Source organism: Ahaetulla prasina, chromosome 12 (assembly GCF_028640845.1).
Source record: "Ahaetulla prasina isolate Xishuangbanna chromosome 12, ASM2864084v1, whole genome shotgun sequence".
NCBI classification, from domain to species: domain Eukaryota; kingdom Metazoa; phylum Chordata; class Lepidosauria; order Squamata; family Colubridae; genus Ahaetulla; species Ahaetulla prasina.
Genome location: NC_080550.1, coordinates 21,205,205 through 21,228,922, shown reverse-complemented (window position 1 = coordinate 21,228,922; position 23,718 = coordinate 21,205,205). Strand labels below are relative to the sequence as shown.

The window sequence follows — 23,718 nt, the reverse complement described above, 5'->3', positions numbered from 1 at the left end:
TCTTTTTTCGCCCCACTAGGAACCAAGCTGGGAAAAAGTTACTCCTTTCATATGCTGTGAGACCCCAAAGCGGCCCAAGAAGTCAAAGATAATTCAACCAACCTCAAGTCTACCTCACCAGAATATGTCACAGTCTCTTAAGAAAAACATGTTTCGGGGAAGCAACCAACAACCAAGCCTGGATTGCAGATTTACCAAAGGAGAACCCATCGCCAGCAGCAGAAAGGCTGGCGTTTCCTGCTTCAAGCCTTACACCTACATTCCAACGATGAATGCCAACCCGGAGGGAGAAAGAGTAAGAGGAAAATTAGACTCCATTCAGACGTTCCTAGGTGAGAAAAGGACTCTGCCGATAAAGGAGTATGAAATCAAGTATTCTCAGCAGGCGGAACAGGAGGTCCTGAGCATGCCAAAAGCGAGCCATGGCCACCCTCCCAGCAGTGTGGGCTGCATCACTTTAAATGCTCTGTTAGTCTTCCAGCCAGAAGCGGGTGTCATCAACCTGCACCTGGAGCCCCCTCCTAAACCAAAAGCAGCTGTGGTCAAGAGATCAGGCAAGGGGCATGGCGCTTCAACTCGCGTCGTCTCTTGCAGCTATGCTGCAAAAGAAGCCAAAGAAAAGAATCAAAACAAAGTAGATATAGATCATATGGTGAAAAAGCAAATACAAAAATCATGTACCGCTCTCTGATTTGTCCAGGATGCACGAGTGTTCTGTTTTGTCCTTTCTTTGCACGGCACAGAAAACAAAAAACTACAAAGCTATTGCTTTGGCTTAAACCATATAGGTTCCCTTTTATTGTCTATCCTCAGAAACACAAAGGTTATTTACATGGACGGTGGCATCGGTAGTATGTGCCCACCTTTAATGGGTAGAATTATTCACAAGGGAGTAATTTTAATCAGAGAATCCGAAGGGCTGTAGGACATTATATACTTGCGTTCTTGGGCTTTGCAACTTTTCAGATTCTTATGTCCCTCGAAAAGTTCCCCTTTAAGAATTTAAGATTCTTCAAGACACAAAGAGTTACGGCACCGCCTCTCCCTCTATGGAAGCAGTTTGTAAGATAATGTGCCTCAAGACATGAGGTCTCAATGAATCACGAATCCTTTCAGAAAGACAATGGCGACCCCCAATACACCTTTTCTCCAGCTCACCATCGATGGATACAGTTTGGGTAATCCGGTAACTCAGTTTGGATTATACTAAACCTTGTCAAGAAACAGCCAATCTCCCATATCTATAGCATGCTAAGAAATTCAAGACTAAATTATGGAATACAGCAGATCAGACATTACCACAGGATCGTTAAGGCTCTTAGCTACATTGAAAGTGGAATTTAAGTTGTTTTTGCAAGGGAGGGACACCTTAAAAAGATTAACTGATGCAGAATTGTGCAATTCAGTTAGGTATGGTACTGGGGAGAAATAGGAGAGGGCTTTACAATATACTATCGTCCTGAAATCTTGAGTCCAAACGAATAAGCCATTACAGGTATTGTAGAATAACTTTTCAACCTCAAGTGTTTTTGCAGAATTGGGATCGTAATTACACTGCTAAGCCCATAATGTGGCATGCTGGAACATGTCATGATCAGATTTTTTTATGGTAATAGGGAGCCTTGGTATAAGAATTGTTTGACATACAGTTTTCGGTTGTTCCTTCCTGCTTATTGTGAAGGACAACAGAGATTTCTCTAACATTCGGGGCTTATTAAAATTTTAGATTTATTTATTCCGTTCCCAATATACAGATCAATGGCATTTGTATAAATGACATATATATCTGTAATACTCATGACCTCACAACTATTACCTGATAATTTTCAGCCCCACCAAATGAAAAGGTAGGTAAAATGAGGACCCAGATTGTTGGGGGGGCAATAAGTTGACTTTGTAAAAATATACAAATAGAATGAGACTATTGCCTTATACACTGTAAGCCGCCCTGAGTCTTCGGAGAAGGGCGGGGTATAAATGTAAACAAAAACAAAAAAAATAATGGTATTTTAAAATGCTACATTTGTAGATCATCTAAAATATTTAACAAATTTATTTAATTTAAATGTACAGATTTGTAAATGCTTCTGACATTTTTGCTTAACAGATCAACCAAGTCCTCTTACAATGGTATAAAAATATTTGGGTCTAGATTACATAATTAACACAATATAAAAATAGGTGATAAGAATACATGAAATACTTATGGAGGTGGTAAGTGTGCCGCTGATAAAATATCCCAAGCATTTGTGCTTCTTCCTCCTAAATTAAAGGAGGAAAATAAAGCTGGTTTACAGTGCACACTATCTTTGAATAATAAACTAGGAAATTAAACGTCTTAGTGATGCTTTGTTTGGTCATTTTTATTTATATGAAGACCTGGATCCAAAAACATTTTTACTGAAGAACATAATGATCGTTTCTCACAAACATCGTCAATATTTATCTACATGGTTAGTACTTCCTTGTGGTATTTAAATAGCCTTATTTAATGTGGTATTTTCTAGATGTATTGGGAGTGTATCTCTCAAACATGTAACTAACTGGTGAATTCCAAAGTAGTAGAACACAATGTGCTAGTGTGACTATGATTACATTCCATTATTTAAACCAAGAAAATCCCCATTTATATAGCCATAACTTCTAAAATATCATGTATTATAGGGGTGTCCAACCTTGGTAACTTTTAAGATCTATGGACTTCAACTCCCAGAATAGCAATAGCAATAGCACTTAGATTTATATAGTGTTTCACAGTACTTTTCAACCCTCTCTAAGCGGTTTACAGAATCGGCATATTTGCCCCCAACAACCTGGGCCCTCATTTTACCGATCTTGGAAGGATGAGAGGCTGAGTCAACCTTGAGCTGGTGAGAATTGAACTTTCAGCAACCAGCAAAAGTAGCCTGCAGTACTGCATTCTAACTACTGGGAGTAGCGGGGAAGCTCTGCTCTTGGCATTAAAATATCAGACATCTGTGTGAATAGCAATTATATACCCCTTCACAGTGTTTTTACAGCCCTAAGGGGTTTACAGAGTCAGCTTAATGCCCCCAACAATCTGGGTTCTCATTTTACCCACCTCGGAAGGATGGAAGGCTGAGTCAATTTTGAGCCTGGTAAGATTTGAACTGTCAAAATGCAGCTAGCAGTCAGCTGACATAGCCTGCAGTGCTGCACTCTAACCACTGTGCCACCTCGACTCTTCAGTAATGAATGTTTGTTTCCTCTTTGCAATTCATATTTAGTTGCCTTCAGGTGAGTGTGCCTTTATCGAGGTACAAAAAGCCAAAAACCGACCAGAAGCTTGTGCAATTTTAACAGATGCAACAGTTAACAATCCTATCTGATCTTCGGGAAACCGACCACAAAGTCAAAGCGGAAAAGTAAAACTTTTTTCCTAAAGTTTTCCCCAAAGGAAAATTAGCCGCAAACTTGGCAGAAAGGAAGCAGCATTGAAAAGTGGGAGGAAAAAATGTAGTAACCTCTATCAACTGTCAGCGAGAGCTCAAAACTTTCCATAAAAGGAAGAAGTCACAATTTTTATTTTCATTGTTTCTATCACCTTCTCCCTTCCTCCACTTCTGTGTGATGAAGCCATAGTGTTTTCTTATACCTCTCCCCGCTCCAAAAAAAAAAAAAAATACTGGCTGATAGTATAAATTTCACTTCCTGGCCCGGCAAATAACAATGGGTGGGAATGCAGAGTTCACAGCATTACGCAACAGGGTGTCTGATTAGACTGTAATTTCAGATTCCAGAGGGGTGCTCCCAGTGAGTAAATCTTCCTCCCTCTAAATAACTCCCTGTCTATGGAAAGCTAGTTGTTAAACTCGTTTTCCAACAAACCAGCTTTCTAAACTGATGGTGCCTTTGTAGAAATGCATTCAGACATGAACATCTGCACTACTTCTTCCAGAGCCCAATCTGCTTCTTCAGAATCACATCCTAGTCAATTTTCATAAAACCAGAGGACTATAGGAGGAGGTTCAATTGAATATGCCTTTCAGGTGTAGAATCAAAACAGAGGCTATAGCTGACCCTTAAAACTGGCTCACTTGCTGGAGGTGGCAAGATGCGGCAAGATGACCTCGTTCCTGTCCCGTCCATCTCTTAGCTCTTTCAGTTGCGGTTTTCGTACACTTTTAAAGAATATTTTAATTTGTGTAGCTTTAATATTTTAAATGCGTTTTACCTCTTTTATAACTTGGGAGACACCCGGAGTCACCTTGTAGGGGAGATGGGCAGCATAAACATTTAATAAATAAATAAATAATGATAATAAATAAAACTCTTCTGGCAACTTTTCAAAGCAACGAAAAGACCCCATAGGCCCTTTCTGAGTGGACGCAACAGTAATGAATTTCATCCTACATCTTGCAGTAATTTAGAATAAGAATAGAATAGAGTTGGAAGGAACCTTGGAGGTCTTTTGGTCCAGACCCCTGCTCAAGCAGAACCTATACCATCTCACACAAGTGACAGTCCATTCTCTTCTTAAAACCTCCAGTGATGGGAGTTCCCACAAGTTCTGGTGGCAAGCTGTTCCACTGGTTAATTGTCCTCCCTGTTAGGAAGTTTCTCCTTAATTCCAGGTTGCTTCTCTTTTTCAAAGGATTTCTTTCAAAGGACACCACAGCATTATTTTTCTTACGTCGAAATATTATCTAGTTACTTTCTACACATTAGGATGCTGATTTTTATTTCTTGCTCAACTTCACTTCTCCTACCCTTTCCAAAAACTGCTTTCCACAACTTTCAATAGTTGCAGAGGCGTTGTCTTCACCTCCTATCTTTTAACCATCTCTTGCCCTGCAACATTTTAAATACAACTGTGAAGTTATCTGTCTTCAGATACTTAAAACATATGAGATAGACCTCTGGCAAAGGAACATTTACACACCCTTCCTATGAGAAAGAAATACCAAAATTTCTCATGCAAATATTTCACAAGTAGTTACTTGCAACTGTTATTTATTAGGGCCTTATGTGGAGAGCAACCTGTAGGACTGCATTCATATTTTAATGTCTAAAGATGGAATCAAAGTTTTGGCCCTCATTAATTCTAATGCTGCATTGAAACAGGACTAGATCCCTTAAAATTTAAATTTAGGTAGCTTGCTTTTGTCAACAATATATTGAACACAATTTTTTTTAAGGGCTTGGTAGTTTGTTTGAAAAACAGCTCAGAAAAAATGACAATTACCCGTGATATCAAAACTTCAGGACAAGTGACTTGTAGTTGCAGACATTTATCTTTCTAAAACTATCCTGATAATATACCACTAAGCAAAGTTAATCATGCCTGGATCTTACTAAATGCCTGTACAGCCGTCATGATCTTATAAAAATTTGGATATTTCTCACTGGCAGTTAAGACCAGCACATGGCTAGAAATCATCCTACAACTACAAAATTAAAGGCTGTAGCAGACGTTAAGATACCAAACTCCCTTTGATAAACTAGTTATAAGTCACACGTAAGGATGATGTTCTTGTATAAGATAACCCCTATTCGAACAACAGACCATGTAAAGTGATGGAAGATATCCATTTTTGGAACAAACTCGATAGCTCTTTCTAGAACCCTTATATAAGAGGTACCTGTATTGATAATGTATGATCTCCAAAGCTTATTCTACTCCCTTCAGTTCTATATAGACATAGATTTCAAGTCTAGCACAATGAACCCAGAAGAATGAAAGTTTCCCTTTTCCCCAACTTTAAGGATAAACACACGGGTTGATTTTGACACAGCAGTTGGAAAGGATCCACGAGGGCACAGAAGGCAATAACCTGGTCAGTACCAGAAAAAAAAAGTTTATTTCTATAAATAGTTCCTTAAATCCACCATCAAGGAACAGCTTGTATATCAACATGACTTCCACTGAATCGGTGCTGCTACTTTTAAATAACAGGATAGCTATTTGAGCAAAACCTTTGTAAACGCACTTAGATTAATGCACAAATGTTTGGCTATATTGAAACACAGACACATTAGGCAGATCCAGGGAGGCTGTGAGGATTTCTATCAAATGTACAGCAAGGGCATTGCATTCTGAATTCTAGCTACTGGGCTATATACTTCTGTAAGCGGACTGCACTAGCTTGTAGGCACAAGTGTCACTGCCTGATGCTTTAGCAGGATTAGAAATGTTCTTGTACATCCTAAATGTTCTCCCAAATCTACAGTAAAAACATAGATGCTTCTTCCTTATGAAATATGAAGCTAAACCAACACTTCCTTGTACAGGCAATTACTCTTTGATAAAAGCATCTTGTATAGCATACTTGTGTACAAACACAAATATAGTGTTTACGGACTGAAGTGGTCACTGATACATTTTGACAAAATCTTAAGTCTCATTTGAATCCTTCATTTCCCACCACATGTAAAACATACTATGGAGAGTGAGCCACATCGTTCTAAATTATGGTACATGGGCTTTTTACTAAGCTACCATTCTTTAGCTTAAATCATTAGATAAGCAGTTCAACAGCCCGTAACCCTCTTCCAAGGTAGACTGTCAAAGAGATAAGCAATCTTACTAACTATGGAAACTTTAGAGAGAATAAGGCCTGAAGAAATTTAATGATATATCTATCTTTAATAAAATCTTGATCCTAAACTAAACTTTGTGCAGACTCCCAACGGAAACACACTGACCAGTTCTTTTCATTTTGCCCAATTATTGGAAGAGCTACAATCAATAAAATCAACACCCTTTCGGCTTCTGGGAAACGACAATGGTGCTCAGAGAATCCAGTGCTCCAAAGAAAAATCAAAGAATTTACTCACCCTCACCAATGCACTCCAATAGTATGTTGAGATCTTTGGTAAAAATGATTGTAAGTCACTTGGCCTTTGATCACACTGTCCTCCTGCAGTATCTGTAGATGTATCAAATGACTTGGTTGAACTGTAAACCTGTTCTTGGCTTTCTAAACAATTGTCTTAAATCAGTATTCTGGAAGCAGCTATTTTAATATTAGCTGACATCTCTGTCTCTAGAAACGGTACAGATTTCTAAACAGTGGAAACAATTAAGTCCAGCAGAAATAAGGGTGAACAAGAAACAATACTGGACAACCCAGAACATTATGCTTAAACCAGAAACTTTGAAGACTTGTTAAATTCAGAATGCATTTTGAAAAGGAATTTTGCAGCGTCTCTTTAGGCGATTCCTTTTCCATTTCTGCATGTGTTCCTCTGCTTATTTTCTGTACTTGGTAGAAGTTTTGGAACTATTGAGTTCAGCTCCAAAACTGTGATATCAACTGAGATTACACAGGAGTGTTTTTATTTTTTTAAAAAAATCTGGCTACAAGGTACTCATTTTTTTCTTAGTAGCAAGCTGTACCTACTCCAAACATAAACTGTGTGACATCTTGTCGGCCCAGGGCCTGTAAGACAACGTTATTCACTTCCTGACAGTGAAAAATACACAGGCAAAAGTCAAAGAAAATCTGGTTCATAGACTTTGTGGCTCCTTTTCTTAGAAAATTACATTTAATAACATTAGAACTGACACGGCTGCAGAACTGGTCAACTGTAACAGATCAATACGCTGAAGACTGAATTCACAGGCTGGAGACCTCTTAAGAGATAAACGTCTTATAAACAGGGGCAACCAACATTGGCTTATGCAGAAAAACAAGAAAAAGGAAAAGTTACAGCGTTAAAACTTGGGACATTATATTAACTCAGAAGTCCTATTGTTAATTCTCAAAGAATGCAGTTTTAGCAGCAATATGAAGGTCAGATGGCAGACATGATTAAAACCGATGTGCGGAGAACTGTGGATTTGTGAACATACATTCAGGATAGCAGAGGCAAGCAGAAGATGCCTTATAAAGTGTCCAAATATAACGTACAACTGTAGCCATACGCAATAAGGGTTTAAATTAGTCACAATACACAACAGTGAAAGTACTTTGCAATCTGACAAGATCTGTAAACCAAGGCTTTATAGTAACACTCAGTAGGGCTAACCCCAGCTGCATTTTCTTTTCCCCTATAACTTAACCCTCAAAATGCTATAGTGTGGGAATGCCACACTTAACAGCTTGCTTTGTTGGAGCCTTGAAGCAAAGAGCACAATTCTGCACAGGTTTGTGTCTCTACAGAACTAAACTGCGACTCCATGGTATTCCAGGCCAAGTCAGCCAAAAGGAAATCATCCATCACGGTCTGAGTTTCGTTGCTGGTGAGAAATAAACTGCCCAGGGTATCAAGACAGCTGTCTATGGTCTGCGTTTCAGCACTGCTCAGCTGGACTTTGCTGTCTGACATATGATCGGAGATCTCGCCGTCTGGGCATCTCATTTCCGTTTGGGTTTCTGTGTTGGAAGAGTCTGCGCTCATCAGAAAAGCAGGCGGCTTCAAGATGTTCCCCAGAGGCAGGTACGGAGTGTCCAGGAAGAAGTTTAAGTCTGTCTGGGTCTGCGTATCAAACATTTCTAAGCCTAAGAAATTAGAATTGCCTCGAGAGGTATAGGATTGGGTGGTGTGGTCTGAAAATAAATCTGTTTGGGTTTCAATGTCTAGGAACTCCAAGGCCGGCACGGAGTTCAAGTTGCTCAATTCAGCCTCTTCTGTTTGAGTTTGGATATTGGAGGCCGTAAAGAATTCCTCGATGTCAAAATCTATTCCTGCGTTCTGGGTAGAGACGGAGCTTAAGGGAAGGCCAGGGTTGGAGTGAGTATCTGTTAAAAGACTGCGGTTATCCAACGAGTGGCCCGTGGAGTTATTTGACAAAATTGTTTCCAGGTCATTCAGTAGCTCCATGGTTTGCGTCTGATTGTCGGTCATAATTTGCTGGGGAAGAATACTGTTTGTTGGAGAGTTGAAGCCGATCATTGGCTCACACTTTGTGTCCGGGCTCAAAGTTTTGCAGTTTTCTTGCGGTAGCATATTGTGATCCAGGTTGGTTGCCATCAAGGGGACACCAGGATGAGTCATGGGGTTTGAATCAGGAAACGCCGAATTAACACTGCTGAAAAGATTGCTGCATGCAACAGTCTGGTCCATGTGTATGTTCACGTTGATACCGTTTTGTGACTTGCCAGTCTGAGTCTCCCGGGAAATTCCGCAGGGTTGGAAGCAAGCTTGAATGAGCACATCCGTCTGGGCAGCTATGGAGGAAGTCAGCTTTGAGCTGGGCAACAGGGTTTGTGTCTCTACGCTAACCGGAAGCAAGGTCTGGGAGCTGAAAGTCAGGTCTGTCTGAGAACAGGAGGACACCGAGGAATCGGGAGGCCAAGCTGCAGAAGGCACAAAGTTCTGGGAAAAGTAAGATAGGTCAGTTTGAACATTTGTGGAACAGATTCCGTTTTTATAGCACAGAGCTTCTAGATCCTGGACTGGATTATGGGGTGCAGCTTTGTCTAAATTCACCTGAATGCCTGTACTAACTGGCTTAGTACCTTCGGCAGCTTTGGTTCTGGAAAGGGCTGACGGAGTTTTCAATGCAAGGGCTTCAGTCTCCAGGGCGGGTATCATAATTCCGACTGGCACAGGCATTAAGTGAACAGTACTCATAACAGAACCTTTCTCGTCCATGGTCAGCACAACGGGCTTCACAGAAGAGTTCGGTGATGGCACCAAGATAGGCAACTGAGTCAGTTGCATTACAGGGAGCTTAACCAAACCCATTTTCGGCTTAGGCAAAAGAAACTTTGGTGCATTTTTGGGCTGTGCTTGAGTTTGCTGAGTAAAATAAGATTGGCTGGGATCATCAAAGGAAGCTGTCAACTTGATCTCAGGGGTCTCCAAATCCTCAGTGCTGGCACATCTGCCGTGGATGTTGGCGGACGTCCTGTTTGTTGTTTTTTCTTCCAGTGGGCAGGTAGACAGTGAAATTTCAGTTTTCCTTTTCTTGCTGGGCGGATCCCTGTAAACATTAATAAATTGTTAGATATGTGGTTGCACAGAGCAGAGTCTGGGTGGGGCGAGGGAGCGGTGACCGGTTTGGGGGCATGGCCAGCCAACTACCAGTTCTGTGACCCAGGTCAAATGTTCGCTACCGGTTCATGCAAACTGGTCGGATTTCACCCGAGTAGAACCTCTGGTCACGACCGCTCCGTAACTCTGGTCGCAATCCGATTTGGTCGCGACCTGAACTTAATTTTGGAAATTTGGTGCTTACAAAAAAAAAAAAAAATGGCACAGAAGGGGAAATTGGCCATGAAAAAAAAAAGTGAATTTGTTGGTTGGAACACAATTTGGTCTTGGTCAGAAGTGTTCGTGACCAGAGGATCTAGTGCTCCTTTACAATCACTGCCAGAGGTTAGAGCCAACTGACAAAGAACAGAAGCAGAACTTCATTACAAAAATCATTCCCAACCCATAACTCTGATCTCTAAAATGAAATGGTGAGGAGTTGAGATTAAACATTATGCAATGGACAGAGCATAAACTTATGCTTTTGTTCACATTGACTGGTAGTCAGTGTGCATTTCCTCCTACTCAAAAATGTGACTAGACAATTGAATGAATAAACACGACATTTCATTCATTCAATTTTATTTCAGTCTTTGATCATTTTATTATGATCTTTTTTACCACCCATCTCACAGCCAAAGACTGTGGGTGGCTTACCGCATCACGTCCTCATCATTTATGAAATGAACTGCAGACCAATAACATTAATGTAATACAATGTTGGTGCTGTGCTCTTCAACCGCATGCTCTAATTCATGCAACATTCAAAAGCCCACGGTGCCAACTATTTGGGTGAAATAAGCGATGGTTGTATTTGCACTTCTAGGAAACGGGAACAACACACAGCATTGTGCAGCATTAGAGAAAGTAAAGATGTTGTTAAAAAGGTAAAGGTTCCCCTCGCACATACGTGCTAGTCGTTGCCAACTCTAGGGGGCGGTGCTCATCTTCGTTTCAAAGCCGAAGAGCCAGCGCTGTCCGAAGACGTCTCCATGGTCATGTGGCCGGCATGACTCAACACCAAAGGCGCATGGAACACTGTTACCTTCCCACCAAAGGTGGCCCCTATTTTTTCTACTTGCATTTTTATGTGCTTTCGAAACTGCTAGGTTGGCAGAAGCTGGGACAAGTAACGGGAGCTCACCCCGTTACACGGCAGCACTAGGGATTTGAACCGCTGAGCTGCCGACCTTTCGATTGACAAGCTCAACGTCCTAGCCCCTGAGCAACCGCGTCCCATCAAAGATGTTGTTAGTGGCAGCCTATCTGATAAGGGATGCTTGGATGTAAGACCAAGAAAAATACAGAGTTATGAGCAGAAACGAAACCAAGAGCAGAGAAAGAGGAGCCATTGCTACCAGTTATCAACACCAGAACTCTCCCCCAACTTCTGAACCTCCCAAATTAATATGTGCATGTGCAGGAGATATTTAGAGTGGTGCGGTGGCCTAGAAGTGGATCTCTCGCCTCACAATCAGGAGGCTGTGAGTTTGATCCTAGGTAGAGGCACATATTTCTCTCTATATATATGAGAATATATCTGCTGAATACAGCTCCGCATTGGCGACAGGAAGGGTATCCGGCAATTAAACACTCTGCTAGCTCCATTCAGTTGCCCAGACTCCACCCTGCAAGGGATTATGGGGTCGTTAAATAATGATGATGATGTGCAAGAGATATTTGGAAAATGCTGCCATACCTGTGTTCAACCGGGATCTCATGCTGTGTCCGATAAATATGAGATAACAATGCTGTCCTACTAGCATAGGGACACCCACAGGTACACTGGAAAGTCTTGCCACAGTCCACAATATGGCGCTTCAAATCCCATATAGTGCCGTACGAATTGGTACATTTATCGCATTTATGCTTCTTTTCAGCATGCATTTTCATGAAGTGCTGAAACAACCAAACCGTTAGGGAAATTGCAGTGATATGGAGAAGCAACTTAGAACCAATTAGATTATCAGTCACATCAATTTTTTTTAGCATTCTCAAACTACTAGATTTTTTTTCAGTTTTAGACTGAAATCTTTCTAGACCCTACCTGGAGGTGATGGAGACTAAGTAGAGCTTGCCAATCGGATCCTCCAACTTTGATTAGGCCTATTTCCTAAGAGGCATACTTGTTTACTATAATTCAGTGTTCATTTTGAATGACGCAGAAGAGATACTTTAGGATTTAACAGTTTTACTTAAATGCCACAAAATAATTGGAATAGAACAAAGCTATTTGTGTTATTTAGATTCAGGATAACCAAAGAAAAATGTGTTATTTATTTAACACAAAGTTTCCTCACTGCCACTCTTTAACTTTAGATTTCAAAAGATGCTACAGTTGAGAAAATTAACTTTCTGGACTATTCATGCCTCTGCTGCTTGTTCATTTATTTGAATCAAGTTCTTTCCTATTTCACATGTTAATCCCACAGTAAGGACTTAATTTACAATTAGATCTTGCATTGGCATGCAGATTTGTTATACATATGAATGTTTTTACATAAAACCTGTAATTCAGAAAAAAAATGCATAACTCTTTGAGATGACATTCCACCCACTGCAATTGCCATTAATTTATCTTTAAATAATGTAGTTATGTTCCATACCTGCCTTACGAGAGAAAACTGTGAAAACGGCCTTTCAGGTCCTCTAGGACAACCTTCAATTGGGCAGCAATAGTATTTCTGTGGTGTTTTCAAATCTTTCCTCATTGCAGGATATATTTTTCCATCCTGAAGTGGCACACATTATTAAAAAGAAATACGTTTTAGAATTAAGAAGCAGCTGGAAGGTAAGCTAGATTTTGGGTTAAAGGAAATCCTTAATTTGCAACAGCTCATTTAGTTACAACAGCACTGTAAAAAAAGACTTGACTGTTTTTCACACTTATGAAGGAGGAATTATTGACAGCATGCTTAAACCCCAATTTTGAGAAAGACAAATCCCTGCAGAGGAGGGCTTGTAGTATAAATAAAAAGTCCTATCTGCCAAATCTTCTGAAGATGCCTCAACAAATTTAATTCTTATGCCGCTGTTTGGAAACACATCACATTACCATGAACTGTATGAACATTCAAGACACCACACCGTCCTTTTGATCCATGCCCAACACAGTAGTTTTGTTAAGGGAAGCCTAAAATGTTCAATAAAGATTTATTCAATAAAGATTTATTTATTGAAGCCTAAAATCAATAAAGCCAACAGTAAGAAGAATTAATGGGACGGTCCAAAATAAATACATTAGCGAAAAAAAGCCCTGGAGGCAGTGACAAAAGCATGATTCCCAAGTCAACAAAGGTTTTAATTTTTTTTTCAACTGTTGCAAATTTTTGATTCTATTAATACTCTGAAGCAGGATGAAGTAATTACAAACCAGGGGAAAAAATGTCTGATGTTGCAATCCATTATTGTCCCAGTGGCATTCTTTAGCTGATTGAGAGAGATCTGGTAGTGATCAACCGCAGGTGTCAAGGTGTTCCCTAAGAGTTCACTGGAGGATGAAGGGAGGAAGGCAGAGAAACATTTGCTGAAGGCCCATCCTTTCTATTTCTGTAAATAAAAAACCCCAGCAGCCAGAATAACCCCTTTTACCCATTTTATGACAGCTATTCAGCTCCTACCATGGTGAAGGGGGCCTCCCAGGAAACTCTGGACCTGGAAAGGCGAAGAAGGAAAGATTCTCCCTGATAGATCATTGGAGAAACAGATTTCTGAAAGAAAGCCCTGGAAGGGTCTCCAAGACAACCTATTAGAGGCAAGGAAAGTATCACCCAAAACAACATTTCTGTTGCTAGCAGCAGATTTGGACAGTGAAGAGGTTGGGGAGGAACATGGGCCAGTCCTGGAGTCTGGGGAAGGCTCTGATGAGTGCTCTGCGTCAGAGGCAGAGAGGGGGCCAGGGCTGGATGCCAATTATCAGCTGTATTCGGAGTCAGACATCAGTGAGGCAGACAAACAGCTGTTCTCAGTGTGCACGTGCGCAGAATTGCCAGACAAAGGGAACAGCTAAAGAACAAGGGTCGACTTGGGAGTCAGGCCACAGGTGGATGATGAATGGCTCCTCCCAGAGGGAATAAAAAAGTAGAGAAAGGGGAGTGGAGTTTGCAGGAGACAGTTACGGTAGTTTGCTTAATAGGTTTGTGACTCTCCGAGACTCCTTGGCCTGGCAGCTCCTTCTGCTGCTAGCAACAGAAATGTTGTTTTGGGTGATACTTAAGGTCTGTGACTGTAAATTCTCCCTTGAAAGACTTTGCTGAAGGTGAATGAAAGGAATTCACATTCGCTTAATAAAAGGAGTTTTGTCGGGACCAGGATTCTGCTTCGTGCTTTTTGGGGAAGCCCAGGTCAGAAGAATTTCTTAAAGTGTGGTCTTAGGACCATGGAGTTCCCCAAAGTCCACCTTAGGGAGTTCTCAAAATCAAAATCACTGGCCAGCCCAAAATGAAACCATACAGGTAGTCTTTGACTCATAAGAATCCATTTAGTGATCATTTGAAGTTACAACAGCACTAAAAAAAGTGATCTATGACTGCTGCAGCATCTGCATGGTCACATGAGCAAAATTCAGATGCTTGGCAACCGGCTCACATTCATGACGGTTGCAGTGCCCCATGGTCAAAAGACTGGACTGCCCCTGTCTGAAATGGTATAGGGTTTCCTGCTTGAGCAGCAGGTTGGACTAGAAGACCTTCAAGGTCCCTTCCAGCTCTATTATGATTGATTGAACCTTCTGACAAGCCAAGTTAACAGGGGAAGCCAGATTCAATGACCACATTAATAAACAACTGCAGCAATTCACTTAACAACCGTGGCCATAAAATGGGGCAAAGCTCAGTTGGGCAACTGACTCGCTTAGCAACAGAAGGTTTGGACTCAACTGTGATCATAAATCAAGGGCTACCTGCATTTAAAATCCCCTCAGACCACCACCATCATCCTAAAAGGCGGCATGAGAGCGCATCCATTTTCCTGGTTAAATACAAGGAACATTAACATGTAAGAACCCATAGAATAGAATAGAATAGAATAGAATAGAATAGAATAGAATAGAATAGAATAGAATAGAATAGAATAGAATAGAATAGAATAGAATAGAATTTTTTATTGGCCAAGTGTGATTGGACACACAAGGAATTTGTCTTGGTGCAGATGCTCTCAGTGTACATAAAAGAAAAGATACGTTCATCAAACATGCCATATGCTAAACAGATAAACAAACCTAAATAAACAAACCCATAGAAACAAAAAAGTCTTTGGGGGGGGAGGGAAGATCCTCCCTAATTGTTAAAGGTGGGAAGGGTGGTCGAGAAGGGGGGAAAAAGTTTTAAGACACCCTCACTCTGAAGGGAGGGAGATGGGGGGGGAAGCCTGGCAAAGACCAGGGCCGTGGTAGCTCAGGCTGTAAGAAGCCTGTTATTAGAACATAGCAGCCTGGCTCCAGTGACATCACCCTCCTGCTGGGTGCTCAAACAGAGCACTCCGTGTTAGAAGATTGTAAAAGTCAGTGAAACAGAAAATAAATCACTGTTCACTGAGCTTAGCATAATCTCTGGGTGAAAGAGATTATCAGAATTGTGGAAGAGTGGCAGGTCTGACAGGGGGTTTGCTCTTAAGAGCGAATTTTCCTGGATTTATGACCCCACCGAATTCCACTCCTTCCAACTTCAGCACGCCCCTGTTTTTATCAGGGAAAAGGAGAGGAATGTTGCTTCTGCTCTAGAGAACTTATTAAATTGATTGATATTCCAAGCAGACGGGAATTTCACAAGCGTTCGAACTTTGATGTAGAATCAGCACGGCAAGTACCGACTCCTTTTGAAATTTGAAACCTTTCTTTGTCTTTGATTAATTGACTTTTAAAATGGCGTCTAAAAGTGAAAGTAAAATTTTTAGTACGATGAAGCAGCGTTACTTGTGGATTGTTACAAACGGAGTTTTTATACTGAAAGGAGGGAAGGAGAGTTATTAAGTTTGAATTCCTGATTCTTTTGAAGACAGAATGGCAGCTAAACCTTTAAAGCCTTCTGGAAGAAGGGATCTGAACCAAGTCTTGAGGAAATATTGAAAGAACAATTAAAACTTTCTGAAGATAGGCAAAAGAGATGATGGAGAATTTTAATGCAAAAATAAGAGAAGATATTCTTATGGCAGTTCAAGGACTGAGTAAAAAATTGAAGGATTGGAAGTGGAAATGCAACAGATCTCTCAGTCAAATAAGTATTTAGAAGATGAAATGAAAGGTGTTCAGAAAAAGTGGATCAAAATGAAGATCAGGTTGTGATATTACAATATAAACTTATGGAAGGAGCTCTTAGAATTCGTGGTATGCAGAAGAGCGTGGAAGACTTAAGAAAAATTATATCAGAAGCATTGGCTGAATTTATTGAAGCGGACCCCCAAGAGGTAGCTTACCAAATTGATAAAATATATAGAGTTAATTCTTGGATTGCAAGACAGAGAAAGCTTCCTCGGGACATTGTGGTTTATTTTGTGAAAAGGACTATGAGAAATCAAATTCTGCAAGTTTCATATCAGACAACTTTAAAAATTGGAGAACAGGAGTTGAAGGTGTTGAAAGAGATTCCTTCAAAGATGTTAAGAGACAGGAAGCAATTTGCTTTTTTTACACAAGAACTTAAAAAACATCAGATTCAATTCAGATGGGAGGTGCCAGTTGGACTGACACTATTCTATCAAGGAAGGAGATATAGAATTGACACGGTTTTAAAGGCAAAGGATTTTCTTTCTACAGTTTTGAAAGTCGAAATAGAAGTGATAGAAAAATTTCAAGAGACTCAAGAAGGCGTGGTGACCCAAGAGCCTTTATTGCTGCCAGTATTAGAGGAACCACAAGAGCAAAGGGTGACAAGAGGAGCCCTTAAGCGTAAAGAAGAGCAACAGTCTCAAAGTAAAAGTCAGGATCCCATTATGGAAGCTGTGGGAGGAGCTAGACGGAAGATACCGGAGGAGGAGCTTCCGTTGTCTGCTTCAAAGCTTCAGGAGGCCAGTAATGGCAAATAGAATCTTGTCATGGAATGTTAATGGCTTGAATTCAGCTCAGAAAAGAAGGAAAATATTTCACTACTTGAAACAATTAAAAATGATGTGATTTGTTTCCAAGACACACATATAAAATTATCAGACCAAAAATATTTAATTAATTCAAAATTGGGTAACCATTTTGTTGCATCAGCTTTGGAAAAGAAGCATGGAATTGTTGTATATATCAGGAAGGATATACCAGCTAAGCTAATTGAGGCAGATATTCAAGGAAGATTTATTGCTATTGGACTGGTGATAGATGCAAAAGACTTTGTTGATAGGTATTTACGCACCTAATCAGCAACAAGAAAAGTTTTACAAAATGTTACATGAGAGGTTGACCCTCTGGGATTATAGTTCGTTTATTTTATTAGGAGACTGGAATGGAGTAATTGATACAAGAAGGGATAAGAGAACTTCCTCCAAGAAGATACCTATACATGCAAAATTACCAAAATCCTTTTTGAAATGATGGAAGACTTTGAGTTTAGAGATATATGGAGGTTATGGAATCCAGATGAGAGAGATTTTACTTTTTTTTTCTGATAGGCATCAATCTTTTTCACGCATTGATTTTATTTTAATTTCTAATGACTTGCTTTCTAGGGTGAAGAAAACGAAGATATTTTCGAGGTGTTTAACTGACCATAGCCCAGTATGGATGGAATTATTACAAGGGAAAAAAGGTGGTAGAACATGGAGGTTGAATGAAAATCTGTTTAGATATGAGGATAATGTAACTTATTGTAAGAAACAGTTAAAAGAATTTTTTGATTTTAATATGTACAAAGGGACACCTATAGGAACTGTGTGGGAAGCGAGCAAAGCGTTTATTAGAGGATATTGATTTTATTTGGACAACAGGGAAAGGAATAATAAACAAAAGCAGCGTAGATATTTGGAAGAAGAAATTCAAAGGAAGCAACAGTTATTAATTCAAAACCCACAAGATCATAAACTTAAAGAGGCTATAAAAATATTACAGAGTCAATTTAATATGTTAATGGCAGACCAGGTGGCAACGAATATACAATATGCTAAACATAATACCTTTTGTAATGCAAATAAACCTGGGAGATGGTTGGCATATAATTTAAGGAAGAAACAGAAAGCACGTGTCATACAAAAATAGAATATAAAGGTAAAGAGATATCAACAGGATAAAATTAAAAGGCATTCTCAGAATTTTATACTGCACTATATGCAAAAGACAAAATATTGGATAGGGACATTTATGATTATTTGAAAGATTATAAGGTGAATATTCTAACATTAGAACAGAGGAGGAGCTGAACCGGCCGATAGCTACTGGAGAAATAGTGGAGGCAATTAAACAATTAAAATGGGAAAACCCTGGTACAGATGGTCTTACAGCAACTTATTATAAAAAACACAGGATGAAATATTAGGCCCACTTAAAGAATTATTTAATCAGATACAATTAGGAGTGGAATACCCCGTCATGGAAAACATCTTTTATTTCACTGATACGAAAGAGGAGCAAGACTGCTCTACACCTGGTAACTATAGGCCGATTTCACTTTTAAATAATGATTATAAGATTTTTGTAAAAATAATAGCAAATAGATTAATGTTAGTTTTACAACAAAGAATTCATACTGATCAATCTGGTTTTATAAAAGGGAGGCAGATGAGGAATAATGTTAGACAGATTATTAATATATTGGAATATTTGGAAAAGAAGAATACTTCAGCGGCACTTATTTTTTTGGATGCAGAGAAAGCCTTTGATCGATTGCATTGGGATTTTTTATTTAAATTAATAGAGAAAATGCAATTTGGAGACTGTTTTATTAGAATAATTAAAGCGATTTATGGAGAGCAAACAGCACAGATTATAGTAAATGGTAGTTTGACAGAAGTTATTAAGATTGCGAAAGGAACAAGACAGGGATGTCCCTTATCACCATTATTGTTTGTTTTGACTCTGGAACCATTATTAGATAAAATACGAGAATTAATGAAAATAGAGGAATTAAGATTAGACAATATGAGTACAAAGTTACAGCTTTTGCAGATGATGTAGTGGTTACGTTAATGAATCCTATAAATTCAAGTAGATATTTGTTGGAAGTAATTGATAAATATGGAAAGGTATCAGGATTTAAAATAAATCAGAAAAAAACAAAAGTGATAATTAAAAATATGTCTATACAACAGAAACAAAAACTAGAGGAAATGACAGGATTTGAGGTAGTAAAAAAGGTTAAATATTTAGGGGTCTATATTAGCTCATCGAACAAGAAACTTTATAAGAATAATTATGACTTGCTATGGCAAAAAGTTCAGAATGATATGAATGGCTGGAAGAAATTGCAGTTATCCCTATTGGGAAGGATTGCGGCTATTAAAATGAATGTGTTACCTAGATTTTGTTTCTGTTCCAGATGATACCTATAATTAAAAAGGATAAAAATTTGGAAGATTGGCAGAGTGGGATTAATAAATTTATATGGCAGGGTAAAAGGCGAGGTTAAAATGAAAATAATACAGGATTCACGGGAAAGAGGTGGTTTAAGAATGCCTAACTTTAAACTATATTATGAAGCAGTAACCCTCTCAGTAATAAGTGACTGGTTTAACTTAACAGAGGAAAGAATTTTGAATATAGAAGGTTATGACTTGTTATATGGATGGCATGCGTACTTATTTTATGGAAAAAAGTGGATAGGGCTTTTAAGAATCATGTGTTGAGAAGTGCTCTTTATGGTCTGGAATAAATATTCCTATAAATTAGATTATAAGATTCCTATATGGGCGAGCCCTAGACATGCAATAGAGAATATAAATATAGAACAGAAACAGGAAATGATTACATATAAAGAACTTTTGTATGCTGAAGGAGGTAGATTGCAATTAAAATCATTACAGGTATTAAATGAAGAAGGAGGAATTATACTTGGTTTCAATATGGGCAAATAAGTGCTAGATGGAAAGAAGATCAAAAATTGGTATAATGCAAAGGGAGGAAAATTTAATAAAGCAAATTAGAAATCAGACCCAGGAGCATATAAAGAGATTGTATAATGTGTTGCTTGAAATAGATTCGAAAAGGATTTGGTAAAGGATTGTATGATAAAATGGGCACAGAATATTCAGGAACCAATAATGTTGGAAACATGGGAGAAAATTTGGGTTAGAAATGTTAAGTTTACACAAGCACAGAATTTAAGGAAAATTTTTATAAGATGTTTTATAGATGGCATTTAGATCCCAAAAAATTATCATGTATGTATCCTAATATCCAAGCGAAATGTTGGAGGTGTGATTGTGATGATGCTACATATTTTCATATTTGGTGGACTTGCAAGAAAATTAAGGTCTTTTGGATAAGAATTTGGTGGATTATTCAAAATGTACTGAAGAAGAAGATAAAGTTCCTGCCACAATTTTTCCTTTTGGGAATTATAATGGATTGTACAGGGATTGAGACTAAATTGATTTTGAACTTAATAACAGCAGCAAGACTGTTGATTGGACAATACTGGAAGAAAGAAGAGATACCTACAATAGAAGAATGGATATTGAAAGTTATTAATTTGGCTGAGATGGCTAAAATCTCAGCGTTTTAAAAGACAATACGCAGGAAAGATATTTAATTGAATGGAAAAATGGATTGATTATCTACAAAACAGATATCAGATTAAGAAATATCAGATTGCCTTTGAATAATTAGAAAGTTATTTTATGTAATGGGAGGGGTTGGGAGACTAAAAGCTTTGGATGTGGTTATTTGGATTGGACTTTACCTTGTGATTGACCGGGAAGCCGGGGTGGGGAGGAGGGGTGTTTTGTTTTGTTTTTTTTTTTTGGGAGGGAGGGGGAAAAAAGGGGGAAAATGTTTTTGTTTTTTTTAAAACTCTTTCAATAAAAAAAAAAAATAGAACATAGCAGCCTGCAATTACTGCAGGTTCAAGCCCGGCCCGAGGTTGACTCAGCCTTCCATCCTTTATAAGGTAGGTAAAATGAGGACCCAGATTGTTGGGGGGGGCAATAAATTGACTTTGTAAATATACAAATAGAATGAGACTATTGCCTTATACACTGTAAGCCGCCCTGAGTCTTCGGAGAAGGGCGGGATATAAATGTAAATAATAAAAAAAAAAGACCCTCCCAAAAGGGACTGTCCAGAAGCTGAAAAAAGGGATGGGAGTGTGGGTGCGGTGGGTGTGGGAAGCCTCACTAGGTGGCTCAGTGGCTAAGACACTCCCTAGTACAGGTCTCCTGCATGAGCGGGAGGGGGGGGGATTGGATTAGATCAGGGCAACTTTAAGACTTGTGGACTTCAACTCCCAGAATTCCTCAGCCAGCGAAGCTGAGGAATTCTGGCTGAGTAATTCTGGGAGTTGAAGTCCACAAGTCTTACAAGGTTGGAAACCCCTGGACTAGATGACCTCCAAGGTCCCTTCCAACTCTGTTACTGTTATTAAGTGAACCTAAAAAAGGGGTGGGTGGGTAGGTGGGTGCAGGGGGAGGGGAAGCCTGGCAAAGACCCTCCCAAAGGAGACTGACCAGAAGTTGGAAAAGGGGTGGGAGTAGGTGCGGGGTGGGCAGGGTGATGGTGGGAAGCCTGACTAGGTGGCTCAGTGGCTAAGACACTCCCTAGTACAGGTCTCCTGCGTGAGCAGGGGGTTGGACTAGATGACCTCCAAGATCCCTTCCAACACTGTTACTAAGTGAACCTGGAAAAGCGGGGTGGGTGGGTGCAGGGGGTGGGAGGGGAAGCCTGGCAAAGACCCTCCCAAAGGAGACTGGCCAGAAGCTGGAAAAGGGGTGGGGGGTAGGTGAGGGGGGGGGGAAGCTGACTAGGTGGCTCAGTGGCTAAGACACTCCCTGGTACAGGTCTCCTGCGTGAGCAGGGGGGTTGGACTAGATGACCTCCAAGGTCCCTTCCAACTCTGTTACTGTTATTAAGTGAAGCTGAAAAAGGGCTGGGTGGGGGGGTGCCGAGGGGGGGAGCATGACAAAGACCCTCCCAAAGGAGACTGACCAGAAGCTGGAAAAGGGGGGTGGGTGGGAAAGAGAGAGAGAGACCTGGGCGGGAGGATTTGGGGCTCCAGTGATTGGAAAGGAGGAAGAGGAGGAGGAGGACCCCGTGTGGAGGGGGCTTACCTGCGGCAGGCGGTGGGCCTTGCTGAGGTGCATGCTCAGCGCCGGCGGGTTAGGCAGCACCTTGCCGCAGCCGGGCACCGTGCACAAGATGTTGCTTCGGACGGCCCGAGACAGCTCCGTCACCGAGGGCGTCACCAGCTCCCGAGGGCTAGACGGCCTCTGGCCGACGTCGAGGGTTGTCGGGCGGCGGGGACGGCCGAGTCCCAAGCCCAGGCCCAAGCCGGGGCCCCCGCGCTGAGGCGGCCGTTGCGGCTGAGGAAAAGCGGCCGCCATGTTCCTCGCGGCCGTTCCCCAACCCACCGGTCGGGCACTTCCGGTGGGTGGGTGGGCGGAGTAGAAACTCATGAATATTTAGAGACGCCGTTCTTCCATATTCATGAGGGATGCGTGGGAAAAAAGAGCCGAGCGGGAGCCCCGCCCCCCTCCGCGGCTGGCTTGATGTCACGTGGGACAGACCGGATTTCAGTCTGTCATTCATCAGTCGATTTATCAATGAAAGCGCGTCTAATGCGGCCGCCCGTTTACTTAGGGCGGCTTGGCTGGTACTTGCCGGGGGCGTTTGATATTGCAGGTTACTAAATGCACATTACGAACTTAAATGTGCCTTTCTAACAGATTGTAAGGCTCCTCCGAAAGTGGCATGAAATGACTCGCATGTCATTTTCTCAAAACTCGCAAATTTTGTCTTCTGACTGGCAGGTTTCCCGTCAAGATAAGGTAGCCCAGTCCAGAACCCGGCTACAAATCGAAAGTAAAGTTATAGCAATAGCGCTTAGATTTTTTAGAATAGAATAGAATAGAATAGAATTTTATTGGCCAAGTGTGATTGGACACACAAGGAATTATGCCCCTTCCTTGTGCTTTCCAGCCCTATCTAAGCGGTTTACAGAATCAGCCTCTTGCCCCCAACAATCTGGGTCCTCATTTTACCCACCTCAGAAGGATGGAAGGCTGAGTCAACCTTGAGCCGGTGAGATTCGAACTGCCGAACTGCAGCTAGGAGTCAGCAGAAATAGCCTGCAGTACTGAGTAGCCTCTAACCACTGCGCCACTGTCGCTCAACCAGAAACAATAGAAATACCAAATTATTTCAGTTATTAAGATCTAGTTTAACAGACTTAAATAATAAGTCTGTATATAAAATAATTAAATTAAATAATAAGTCTGTATATAAAATGTTAAGAAAAAAGACGGCTGACAGGTTTACTTGCCTGCTTTTAAAAAAATAATTAGCAACCCTTTTCTGCAAAATTAAGTATGCCTTTTCTTTCCAAGGACGATTATTTTAGCTCTCCCTCCCTTAGATGTTCCATGATTCTATGCCTTCCAAACACAGAAAAAATCCCTTGGGAGTTGACAATCCTATTAATTTTAGAACAAAAGGGGTAATAGAAGCTGAAAACATTAAGTATTTCAAAATACAAACCTGCCTTTTTATGATCCTGCAGACCCTATTTGGAGTAGTTAGGGCGACTACAAAGTCAACTGGAATGCAACTGCAACCAGTTTTATCTAGCATGTTTTGTATATAGAATCATAAATTTAACATTCATGAAGCATAAACACTAACATTTCAAGCCACGCTTGATTATTCCCATTTAT

General features: G+C 40.3%; 1 protein-coding gene across 2 annotated transcripts; it reads right to left on the bottom strand.

Annotated features, from left to right (window-relative positions):
• Positions 1 to 5,788: 5,788 nt before the first annotated feature.
• ATMIN (ATM interactor) lies at positions 5,789 to 22,426 on the bottom strand. 2 transcript variants are annotated; one of them, XM_058154927.1, is made up of 5 exons: positions 22,117 to 22,256; positions 13,316 to 13,432; positions 12,549 to 12,674; positions 11,642 to 11,841; positions 5,789 to 9,892 (listed from the first exon to the last, which is right to left on the bottom strand). In XM_058154927.1, the coding sequence occupies exons 3-5, from the start codon at positions 12,651 to 12,653 to the stop codon at positions 8,059 to 8,061; spliced, it is 2,139 nt and encodes a 712-aa protein (XP_058010910.1). In that variant the 5' UTR covers positions 12,654 to 12,674; positions 13,316 to 13,432; positions 22,117 to 22,256; the 3' UTR covers positions 5,789 to 8,058. The 2 variants fall into 2 exon arrangements, with proteins under 2 accessions (XP_058010910.1, XP_058010909.1); XM_058154926.1 differs by lacking the exon at positions 13,316 to 13,432 and having other exon boundaries at positions 22,117 to 22,426.
• Between the last annotated feature and the right edge of the window lie 1,292 nt (positions 22,427 to 23,718).

What these genes read in the sequence shown, in the direction of transcription:
- ATMIN (XM_058154926.1), bottom strand. Translation starts at nt 22,389, where the DNA reads ATGGCGGCCGCTTTTCCTCAGCCGCAACGGCCGCCTCAGCGCGGGGGC. An exon ending in AGGCCCACCGCCTGCCGCAG is followed by an intron (nt 12,675 to 22,116) that starts GTAAGCCCCCTC and finishes GTGCCACTTCAG; the next exon opens with GATGGAAAAATATATCCTGC. An exon ending in AGTTTTCTCTCGTAAGGCAG is followed by an intron (nt 11,842 to 12,548) that starts GTATGGAACATA and finishes TGGTTGTTTCAG; the next exon opens with CACTTCATGAAAATGCATGC.